The sequence below is a fragment of the Octopus bimaculoides genome, chromosome 5 (genome assembly GCF_046866305.1).
Source record: "Octopus bimaculoides isolate indiv1 chromosome 5, ASM4686630v1, whole genome shotgun sequence".
Classification (NCBI taxonomy): domain Eukaryota; kingdom Metazoa; phylum Mollusca; class Cephalopoda; order Octopoda; family Octopodidae; genus Octopus; species Octopus bimaculoides.
Genome location: NC_142932.1, coordinates 125,563,723 through 125,576,122, shown reverse-complemented (window position 1 = coordinate 125,576,122; position 12,400 = coordinate 125,563,723). Strand labels below are relative to the sequence as shown.

General features: G+C 34.8%; 1 protein-coding gene across 2 annotated transcripts in view; it reads right to left on the bottom strand.

Moving 5' to 3' along the window:
- LOC106877687 (uncharacterized) overlaps positions 1–12,400 on the bottom strand; it is a 288,271-nt gene that overhangs the window by 67,953 nt on the left and 207,918 nt on the right. For both annotated transcript variants that reach the window (XM_089353047.1, XM_089353048.1), the window contains 5 exons: positions 11,710–11,771; positions 8,409–8,442; positions 6,585–6,649; positions 4,767–4,800; positions 2,571–2,632 (listed from right to left, as the gene is read on the bottom strand). In XM_089353047.1, the coding sequence (XP_089209173.1) occupies positions 2,571–2,632; positions 4,767–4,800; positions 6,585–6,649; positions 8,409–8,442; positions 11,710–11,771 (257 nt within the window). The remainder of the gene's footprint in view (positions 1–2,570; positions 2,633–4,766; positions 4,801–6,584; positions 6,650–8,408; positions 8,443–11,709; positions 11,772–12,400) is intronic.

The following is a 12,400-nucleotide window of genomic DNA, read 5'->3' as shown; positions in this document are numbered from 1 at the left end:
TGCCCTAAAGAGACTCCCTAGCCTCCAAGCTATGCACCTTGTCAAGTAACATTACTCTAGAGACCTTTTGGTACACTGTGGCATGAAAAGTTGCAGCAGAGACAGTAAAAAACCTAAAAACTAAGTCATATAAGAACTCTGGGTTTAAGCTAGACTCTGATATTAGGTTGACCAATAAAGTACAAGATGGTATCAAAAAGTTTCCAGACTAGTTCTGTAGCATGCCAACAAATAGCAGTACAAAGTTACACATGCAGTGAGAGCTAGCAGTGACCTTTATGAGGCAGTGTGCAGATTGACATCTCAGTGTTTACTTTGTAAATTGTGGAATTTGTGTTTTTGTGATCACATGTATATTGTAGTCTGCGATTTTTTGTCAATGGATAGGAAATTGGAACAAAGAGCCAATGTTTAGATATATAGATCTTTATATTGGTTTCAAATTTTGGCTCAAGACCAGCAGCTTTCTGAGAAAGCTAAGTCAATTACAATAACCCCAGTGGTCAAATGTTATTTATTCTCTCAATCCCAAAAGATGAAAAGCAAAGAATTTGAACCCAGAATGTAAAGATGCATGAAATACCAGTAAGCATTATGCTAAAGACTGCCAGCTTACCACCTTATATATGTATCTCTATTGTTATCATATTGTTATCATATTGTTATCATATTGTTATCATATTGTTATCATATTGTTATCATATTGTTATCATATTGTTATCATATTGTTATCATATTGTTATCATATTGTTATCATATTGTTATCATATTGTTATCATATTGTTATCATATTGTTATCATATTGTTATCATATTGTTATCATATTGTTATCATATTGTTATCATATTGTTATCATATTGTTATCATATTGTTATCATATTGTTATCATATTGTTATCTATATTGTTATCATACTTATGCATCACAATTAGAGTGGAGTGAAAAATGCAACTTTCGAAATTAGTAACCAAGAACCGATATTTTGTTGCAAATTTGTGTTTAAAGAAAGGTGCATAAAGATGTTTGTAATTAAATATTTTTTTCAGGCTTTGCAATGTAATTGAAAATTTTAAAAATCTCTATTTTTGGTTGAATTTTAGATCTTATGGATTATAAGTTGTAAGGAATACATATTTCTATGTAGCAGAATGCAAAACAGTAAATATAGTATCCTTAAGAGGTTGCATACCAAGTTTCAGTACAATTGACTAATATCCTGAGGTTTCGCATTGACTATAAAGAGAATAGGAATGCGGACTTCTCTCCAGCGACACTGCAACAGTGGTTGCGTGTGGACAAACGTCGTACGTGTGTGAAGTTTTCTGCTTTGCTCCTTGACTTTAGGTCATTGTATTAAAATTAATGATCATTTTAAATTTAGTGTTGTTTACATTTAGTGAGGACTCATAAGCCAATAATACATCGTGATACTGACTGCCCAATATTTGGTATTCTATGTGATTTAGTGAGCAAGTTTTGCCAACTTACAAGGACGTACTAAAATGTGTTTTATTTGAACGAGAAAAAAAAAAGAAGAATGTAGTTAAGAAAGATCCTTTAATTAAACAAATTGTCAAGATTGTAGCAGAAAAGATAATTCTTCTTTAGCAAAGGTATCCATCCTTTGTGTTATGATTGAGTCAGTTAAACCGAAAATCTTTATCTAAAGTACCAAGCATTACTAAAATTTGTGAAAAATAGAAAAAATGTGCCATTGTTTCAAACAAAGTGTAACGTGTTTAAAAACAATGCAACAAAAGATTTATTCGACATTTCCTGTTGCAAGTTCAACTCCTTTAAAAACTGTAGTTATAGTAGAGACAAAAAAAGTACCATAGAGAGAATAGGATCAATGGACAAATTGAAAAATGATCATTGATAGAATAGATCAAGCAGTATCTAAACAGAACATGCAGAGGCTAATTAGAAAGAATCAGTCAGATCACAGTCACCTTTCTATGTCAGCAAAGGAAAGTTTCAGATTTTTGGCTTAACTGGCTCAATCATAACACAAGGGATGGATGCTTTTTGCCAAAGAAGAATTATCTTTTCTGCTACAATCTTGACAATTTATTTAATTTATTTTAATGTGTGTGTAATCTAGACCTCATGTAACAAATATATTTAGTGACCTAGTTAAAAAAATAAAGAATACAAAGTCGAGAAGTCTACTTATTTCACACAATTTTGAAATTTCAAGTGCATTGTGGAGCCTGAAGATATAAATGTTAGTGCTTGAGATTTTAACACTCTGGTTTTTAAAGGATTTCACAAAAGAAAATTGATTTGTAACAAAGAATTTAGAAAATAAAATGAGGAATGGCAAATGAGTTATAAATTGATTTTTTGCTCATTATTCAAAATTTCAAGTGGGCTGCGGGGCCTCAAGATGTAAATTTAAGAACTTCAACTTTTAACACAGTTGTTTTTAAAGGAGTTTGCAATAAAAGATATATTCTTGAAAAGATATTTTGAAAATCTGTGTAAAAAGTACCTTTTTGCTCCACTCTAATTGCTGTGTCTTTATTGCAATAAAGTAAAAATTGAACAAAATGTAATAAAAATATTTACTTAGCTCTTTCTCTGTCAATATATGGAAGACTGCACAGTTTATTCCAAAAATGTCCTAAACCCTATAAATATTCAAAATAAAAGTATATGTTTAGAATCTTTATAATAAAATTAATGATTTAACATATGCAGTTCTATTTTACCATGTAACTGACGCTCCAATCAAACTGGATATTGCCTGACTTCCTGAAGCAATTGGTTGTTTTGCTTCTCTACATCTACAGCAACATCAAATTTCAGATGTTTGATTCAAAAACAGACACAAACATTGGAATAATTCCAGAACAATTCTTTCAACCAACATTGTACTGTAGGAAAATTAAAGTAATAATTTCTAAACAAAGCACAAGATCACACATTTTTCAGGAGTCTAGTTATTTGCCCACAGAACTCAACTAATAAAGGAATGTGGTTTATTACTTAGGGTTTTAACTTCACAATTATAAAGTAATGGCTTTGGTTCCTGGACCAAGAGGTACATTATGCCCCTGAGTAAAACAGTTCAGTATATTTCCCTCCAGTCTACTTAGCTGACAATAAGCAACAACTGAGTGGTGCTGGAGCCCTCTCTCACTCCAGCTACCATGTCCTCACTGTTGGGTGAAAGGTAGGATGGTTGAGAAGTTGTTTGTATCAAATTGTCACTGCATAGACACATAAAACACTTAGGGAAAGTATAGTTTCATGCTACCAGGTCATATTATTTTGTGTGAGATAGCTATGGGGTTATTTTTGTAAATACTTGACTAATAAATATTTTCTGAAATCGGAAAAGATGAAAGACAAAATTGACAAATGTGAGATTCAAAATCAGGGAATAATCCTCCACTTCATTAAAAGAAGTGGCAAAACATTCATTGGATCTTGCAGTATCCAGATATTTGTGTAAGGAAAGAAGACAAAATGGTGACAGCTTCAGCAATATTGATGAAAGACAAAATTGAATACTGTAGAATTCTTTCAAGTGTTCCCCTGTCCACTACATTCACAGCCCAAGTTTCACAACCTTTAGCATTGCTTTTCATACAGAGGTATCATATAATCAACCTTTCATTCTTGAAAGTGAGGTTTCTTGTTACCAACAGATGTAAAAGTTCTTTAATCTTCCTCCAGTTAATTAGTATTCTTGCAACAATACTTTCAGAGCATCCTTTTCCACGGCTAATTTCATTGCCTAGATTATAGAAACTATTTACTATTTCTAAGGAGACTTACTATTTACTGCACTTGCACATCTGCCACAAACCTATTCCATTTTCTTCTGTTAACTTCCCTGTGATCCCACTGCACCTCCTATGTGCCCATAATCTGCAATGAGCATATGATAAGGGATCTCTATCTACACCCGTGTACTTCTGGCCATTTACCTAAACGAATTAGTGTTCTGCCTGTTCTCCTCCTAATTAGAACTTTAGCCTTTGCTAAGTTATAAAAATAGAATACATTTTTGTCTTTGAAATCAATGGTGCTGTGTGGCTGAAAATGTTTTTTTTATGGAAGACCAGGTGTTGCCTATGCATGTAATCCTTTGCAATGCTATAAACTAGCACTTTGTCGGATACAATGACAAGAGTTCCAGGTGATCTGATCAACGGAACAGTTTGCTTTTGAAATTTATGTGCAAGTGGCAGAGTACCCCACAGACACACATACTCTTAACGTAGTTCTCAGGGAGAGTTAGTGTGACACAGAATGTGATTAAGTTGGCTGCTTTTGAATTACAGATAGAACTCATACTTGTCAGCTCAGCTGAGTGAGCTAGTGGAACATGAAATAAAGTGTCTTGCTCAAGGACAATATGCCGTTGGGTATTGAGTTCATGGCCTTATGATCAGGAGCTGAATACCCTGATCACTAAGCCACATACAATCCTCTACCTCACCATACTAACAGTGTAGCCAAGGGAAATGTGAAGACTGATACAACTTGGTTTCAGTATCATCAGATGTTTCTGTCAGTAGCTAAAAAAAAAACAACAAAACAAACCAGAAAACCCTCATCTGAAGCTTTGTCAGTCTTTGTAATCCATTGCTCTCAGCTGGAACTACTATTATCAAACAAAAAACAATGAAAATTAAAGTCACTTTTAAATGTTTGGAACTAAAACAAATACTGCAAGGCATTCTCTCTGACGCTCAAACTAATTGGTCAATATAATGTCATACAAAAAAATAAATAAATAGAGTACCAACTAACCTTCATGCATCTAAAATTTTTTCCTGATAATTTCCTGCAAAAGAAATAAGCACACATCTTCATTTCACCATCATCACTATCATCAAAAATAACTGCTATGGTTTCATATATGTATAAAAAAACATTATTTACATTTGACGGATATTTGTCCTCATCTTGTTTGTTGTTAACACAATGTTTTGACTGATATACCCTCCAGCCTTCATCAGGTGTCTTGGGGAAATTTCAAACCTGGGTTCTCATTCCTAAGGTATTTTTCTATGTTATTATTATTATTCAGATCACTGCCTGGGGTCGAACTAGGAATCTTAGAGCTAGTAGTCCGTGCTCTTAACTACTACGCCATATGCCCGTGGGCATATCCGTCATATGTAACTAATGTAAATAATTTCTCATTTCTTAATAAAACTGTATAAAAAAAGTTTCCATATGTCTTAAACAAGCCATGTTGATGGCACTTTCAAACCTGCAGACATCTTCGAGAACTAGTAATGTTCCTTGGTAAAAATGCTATGTCAAGGATTACTGGTACTTTTCAAATATCACTGTGCAAAAAGTTCTCAAGAACAGAGCACTTAATTTGTTGCCATTGGTACCCAGAGATTCCTTGAAGAATGTCATCAATCTACCCTGCTACTAGTTCATTAGTTCTTTATAAATTACAAATGTAAAAATTCCACCAGTTGCATTATTCAGCAGCAGGTGGGTGGCTGTGAGCATTTGACAACATTCCAGATGCTAGGCACTAACTACTGGATGCAGTTTAAAGTCATACACAGAATTTTTAGTTAAATATGAGATAGTTTGAAAATATTCATGGACTAGTTCTGCAGTATGCCAACAGATGGCAGCACATGATTGTGTGCACAGTGACAGCCAGCAATGACCTTTATGAGACAGTGTGCCAAGTGACATTGCCGTGTTTTCTTCACAAGTTGTGAAATTTTGTGCTGAACTTGGGAAGTCTGCTACAGAGACATTGAGCATGCTTTAGCAAGCTTACAGTGATGGGGAAATGGCTTGTGCACAACGTTTGGAGTGGTACAAGCGCTTCTGAAGGGATGACAGAGCTACATCTCAATCAAGAGCATGTTCATCATTTTGTTGATATATGTGGTATTGTGCATTGAGAATTTGTCCACCGAGGCTGGACCATTGAGAGTTCTACAGCAACATTTTGAAGCATTTGAGAGAGGACATTTGGCAAAAGCAACTGGATCAGTAGAGTGCTAAGAATTGGATTCTTTATGACAACAATGCACCCTGTTACTGAGCTCTCCTCACTCGTGAGTGTCCCACCAAAAATTGCTTCTACACCTGCCCTATTGACCAGATTTAGCACCTGTGGACTTTATCTCTTCCCCAAGATGAAAATGCAACTCAAAGGTCACCGTTTTTGAGATCAAGAGCGAGTTGCAGAAGATCCTCAAGTTGTTAATGGAAAATGACTTCCAGACTGGATTCCAAAAGTAACAGGAATGCTGGGACCAGTGTATTGCAGTGCAAGTTGACTATTTTGAAGAAGATGATGTTAAAACTTTGGTAAATAAGTTATATTTTATTAAACATAACTAGTTTGGGAACTCTTTGAGACCACTTTGAAAATAGAAATAAAAAGGTGTAATAAGCTAAAGTTGGACTTACTGAAGTGGAAATACTGAATATAGAATTCATTATCTCTTACATCAACCTTGCTAGAGATTCTCTTGCTATTTTCTGCTTATACATCTTTATATCATTATCACTTATACATCAATGTCTTCTCATTTAATTAAGAATAAAAATGAAATTTAAAAAAGAAGTTAGAAAATTACTCACTTTGCTTCCTTTGGGAGAACACTGTTTGGAAAATTACGTATTTCTTCTGCAAAATCTCTATATTCCTAGAAAAGTTTACAATAAAAACATTTGTTGCAAATTAATGATAAAAGTTTTGTTTAGGTGTTTAAATTGATGTGGGATGGTGTATGGGGTGAGTTGTGGAGATGATAAATGAAAATATGTTTCTTGGATTATGTGAAGTAACTGAAGATTTTATTGTCGCACATTAAGTCAAAACTACATTAGCTTTTTCCAGATAACAACAGTAATAATTACATAATTACATAATTACATAATTACATAATTACAGTAATAATTACATACTGAGACGAAGATACTGCTTGGAGTTTAAGGCAAGCCATTGATACAGTAACATGTGGCTCCCCCAACACAACAGGAAACAATTATGCTATATCCATAGTGACAGAATTTCCTGCCATCTGATGTGATTAGAATAGAGACACACCTCACTCAGCTGTGTCAACATTCTGCAATTAATTACTGCCAAAAGAAGCCTTTTTATAAGGCTTAGTTAGATTAGCTTCATGCACTTGCTTGATGGAGCTGGGGTAATTCCAAGTTAGTGGTCTCAAGGGTGTTATTGTGTATACAGCTGTCCAGGTCCACTAGTGCGCTCCACTGTTGGTAGTCCTGTGTCAGCTCCTCTGTATCCTCTAAGGTGATGTCAAGCCTCTAGAGATCTTCCCCAATCACATCTAGCCATCTTGTATGGGGCCTGCCTCAAGGCCTCTTCCAGCCCGCAGTTGTTGTGTCAAATGAGACTAAAGCTTTGATAGGATGATCTAGTGGGAGATGGAGGACATGTCTATACCAGTGCATACAATGGATAGCTATGAGGTGAGAGGCTGCAGACTAATGCATGAGCACATGCAGTTCTTTGTTGTATATGTGACTAAGCCATGAGCCTTTTCAATTTCTAACATGTAGCCACAAACTTTGTAGGTGTGACATAGTCTTCATATATGTCCACAGTACTTGATTTGTACATAATCTATGAACCTTGAAAGGATGAGTCGCAAAACTGACCCCTGTAGGGTCTAAAAGGAAAAGGGATGTAAATGGTCTGCAAGTAATCAATGACATCCCAAGTAATAAAATTGAATAGGATTCATTATAGAAACAATGAAAATCTTTGTCTTTGATTAACTTCAACCAAGAAAACAGTTTCTCTTTCATTTAACAAAGTCAACAGCCGTAGCAATAATAGACACAAAAAGCAGAAGATGATTGCTGCTGTGGTTACATCTATCATAACTAGTTGCACTGTTCATATAAGAACTTGTTGCCAGTTCATATTCGAACCTGTAAGAAAGCCACTTTATTTTGTCAAAGAGAAAATCCCTCACTGTAGACAAATAAGTGTAAATACATTGAGTCAGCTCAGAGCTCCATAACCAGACTGCAGGATTCATGCATTTCCATGTGGTTATCTCCTCCTCAGCAACAGAGACTAGAAAGGTAGATACTGAACACTGATACGAGAGACAGGTCCCTCTTAGAATATTCCCATAACCGTTCAACAGCTCCTCATAAATAAAATACAGGGTGACAATGTAAAACAGTGATGTCACCTCATATGTTAAAATAGGATTCACCCTCCCACCAAGCAAATATCTGATAAACCTAAAATGACTGTTAAAAACTTTGGCTTGATAGGGAGATAAAACGGATGTGAAGTAACTAGTCTGCAGTTATTATGCTTGTTTATTTCAAGTCACATTACCAAATAACCTATTTTCAACAGTTACAGAAACACAATATGCTACCTTGTACAGAAATAAATTAATAGTATGAACTAACCTTGATACTCTGAAAATATTTTTTCACCATATCACTGCAAAAGAAATAAATAAAAACACATTATTATCATTATCATCATTTTTATATCTTTAGACAAAGAGAAACATCATAAGATTATAGCTTTTTGTACCATTAAATTTCGTATTTGGACTTGAATTTTTTTTTTTTTTTTTAAGATTTGAACCTAGATTTAGACATCATTTCAATTAGTTTCATTTCTGACCTCATTAGGAGTTTTATCTTGGCTATATACATAGTATCAGACTAATGGTATTTGTCTCTCATCAAAGACAGTAATATTGAGTATGTCAATACTGGCCTTACCAATGGTAAGAGGAATAGGTACCGAATCTTTGATTCTCATTAGTTTTCCACTTTTGAATTATGAAAACATTCCTTAGAATTATATTTATTGACACACACACATCACATACATACACAAACATGCACACACACACACACACACACACACACACACGCATGCACACATACACACACACACACAAAGTCACAAATACACTCGCACCTATTATCTCTCATCAATAAAAATATAGCAAAGATACAAATATATTAAGAACTTACTAAATAACTTTAAAATCCACAATCAAGTAACAATACTGTTACACAATTCATATACTAGTATATATATATATATATATATATATATATATATATATATATATATATATATGCACATGCATATATGTATTTTTTTAAAAGCTGTATATTTTCTCATATAATCATACAAACATGAGCCTATGTACTCAATGAATATATAGATATACATATAAATTTATAGTAAGAGGAGGGATATAGTATCCAGGCAGATACTGAATTTCTCTATGTAAAATGCCAATGCTGGTTCCTTCAGATGGTGTGTTTTATAGCAAATTTCCTTTAATTCCCATCCGATGTTACAGCCTTTCCTGGCTACATAGAATGTAAAGTACAACATTGATAACAAGGAGAATGAAGAATTTGAACTTCAACCTTTATGTTTAGTTACAGTTGGTTTATTCGTAATAATTGTCCAATGTGATTAGATTGCATTAAATGCATATTGTTGCATATTTATATGCATCGATTTATGCATTATTAGTATGATCTCTTCAGGATGTATAAATATGACATTTTTCAAAGCGGAATTTTCCTCTGTTATTAGTCTGAATTAGGTTTGGTAACAGTAGCAGTAAACCATGACATTCATTCAATGAGTTGTTATTCATAACTGACTGTTTGGGTAAAATTCAGCAACACCAGCAGCAGTGTTTGTTGAAGTTGGCAAATTTTCTTGGGCCATTGGGGAGTGGTTATTTATAGTATACTTTTCTTTACAATGATCCTACATTCTTTATAGTCACATGGTTTTTTGATGGATTTCAAAGTTGGTTATACTATTTGAATTTTTTGTAAAGGTTATTAATAGTAGTAGTGGAAAATTACTAAGCAGTAGGCACCACATGGCTAATAAAGACAAGTAGTCAGTGGTAATTTAAATTTTTTTAAACTTATTATTATTATTATTAGTAATATTTATAGGATTGAAGTTACTCCTCTAGAAAGTATAGAAGCAAATAAAGAAGTGTGCCATTGTTATCAAATGAACAATATTTCAACATCTCGTGTGTATTTCACAGGTTCAAAAATAAACTTGTCAATCTACTTCATTTTGGTAATATTTATAGGATTGAGGTTACCCTGCTGGTGCTGGTGCAACATAAAAAGCATCCAGTGCACACTGGAAAGTGGTTGGTGTTTGGAAGAACATCCAGCTGTAAAGCAGACTACACAAGCACTGGTACCACATGAGAAGCACCCAGGCCACTTCGTAAAGTAGTTAACATTAGGAAGGGCATCCAGTCATAAAAACCATGCCAAAACAAACCTTGCTGGTGCTAGTGCCATGTAAAAGGCATCCTGTCCACTCTGTAAGGTGGTTGACATTATGAAATGCATCCAGCTATAAAAACAATGTCAAAACAAACAGTAAAGCATGGAGCAGTTCTTTGGATTGCCAACTCCTGTTCAAACTGTCTGACCAATACCAGCTGGGAAAATGGATATTAAATGATGATGATGATGATATATGAGTGTGTGTGTGTGTGTGTGTGTATATATATATATATATATATATATACACGCACACACATACATATACATGTGTGTGTCTGTCCCCTACCATCACTTGACAACTGGAGGACTATGATGAATAAAAGGGGACTGAGGGTTGAACCTTGGTGGACCCCCTACTTCTACCCGGAATTCTTCACTATACTCATTGCCAATCCTAACCTTACTAATGGCCTCTCTGTATAGGACCTGTACAGCCCTTATTAACCATTCATCAATCCCCAGTTTCTGCATCGCCCACCAGATAAGGGATCGGGGGACCCTATCAAAGGCTTTCTCCAAGTTACAAAAGCTAAGTATAGGGGTTTATCTTTAGCTAGGTATTTCTCCTGCAGTTGTCGAACTAGGAATATGGCACCAGTGGTGCTTCTACCCGGCACAAAACTGAACTGTATCTCATCTAAGCAGACTTTCTCTCTAATGAGATGGGCTGTGACCCTCTCCGTGACCTTCATCACCTGATCCAGTAGTTTGATACCCCTGTAGTTATTTCTATTTAGAGCATCATCTTTACTCTTGTAGCAGTTGACTATGGTGCTGCTATGCCAGTCATTGGGTGAATTACCTGGTTTACACTGCGGATGACTAGGCCATAGCCCACACCACCAGATGTCTTAAGCATAAATGGCACCCATGCTGGTGACATGTAAAACGAACCCTTGGAATGTTGGGCCCCATGGAGAAGATGACAAGTGACTGAGACTGTTGATAATATGTCATGCTTAAAAAGACTCAGTTGCAGCTGGTGTCGGTGTCACTTAAATGGCATGTGAAAAGCACCCATTACACAGTTGAAGTGGTTGGCGTTAGGAAGAGCATCCAGCCACAGAAATCATTCTAAATCAAACAGGAACTTTGTGCAGTTCTCTGGCTCATCAGTTTCAGTCAAACCATCTAACCCATGCCAACATGGAAAGCACGCCATCACCGCCACTACCATTGTCGTCACCATCAAAGTAAATAAATTAATAAGATGTTTAATAAAAGCTGCATAACTAGGACTTACTGAAGTTGAAATACTGAATATATATCTTTAGTATAGACTATCATGGCTTCTCTAAATATTTTTAACACATAAATCCTTAAATCATAATCACATTCATATATCACAGTTTCCTCATCTAATTGAAACCACTACCAAACTTGAACAAGACATAATAAAATTACTTACTCATTATCTTCTCTGTGATACTTTTGAAGTTCATAGAGTTTCTTTGAAAACTTTCTATAACCCTGCAAATATTCAAAATGAAAGCATATGTTTAGACTTTATAATAAAATTAATGATTTAACATATGCAGTTCTATTTTACCATGTAATTGACTCTTCAATCAAACTGGATATTGCCTGACTTCCTGAAGCAATTGGTTGTTTTGCTTCTCTACATCCACAGGAAGATCAACCTTCAGATGTTTGATTCAAAAACAGACAGAAACGTTGGAATAATTCCAGAACATATTCTTTCAACCAACATCGTACTGTAGGAAAATTAAAGTAATAATTTCTAAACACTGCACAAGATCACACATTTTGTAGGAGTCTAGTTATTTGCCCACAAAACTCATCTAATAAAGGAATGTGGTTCACTATTTAGGGTTTTAACTTCACAATTATTAAGTAATGGCTTTGGTTCCTGGACCAAGAGATACATTATGCCCCTGAGTAAAACAGTTCAGTATATTTCCCTCCAGTCTACTTAGCTGACAATATGAAACAACTGAGTGGTGCTGGAGCACTCTCTCACTCCAGCTACCATGTCCTCACTGTTGGGTGAATGGTAGGATGGTTGAGAAGTTATTTGTATCAAATTGTCAATGCATAGACACATAAAACACTTAGTGAAAGTATAGTTTCATGCTACC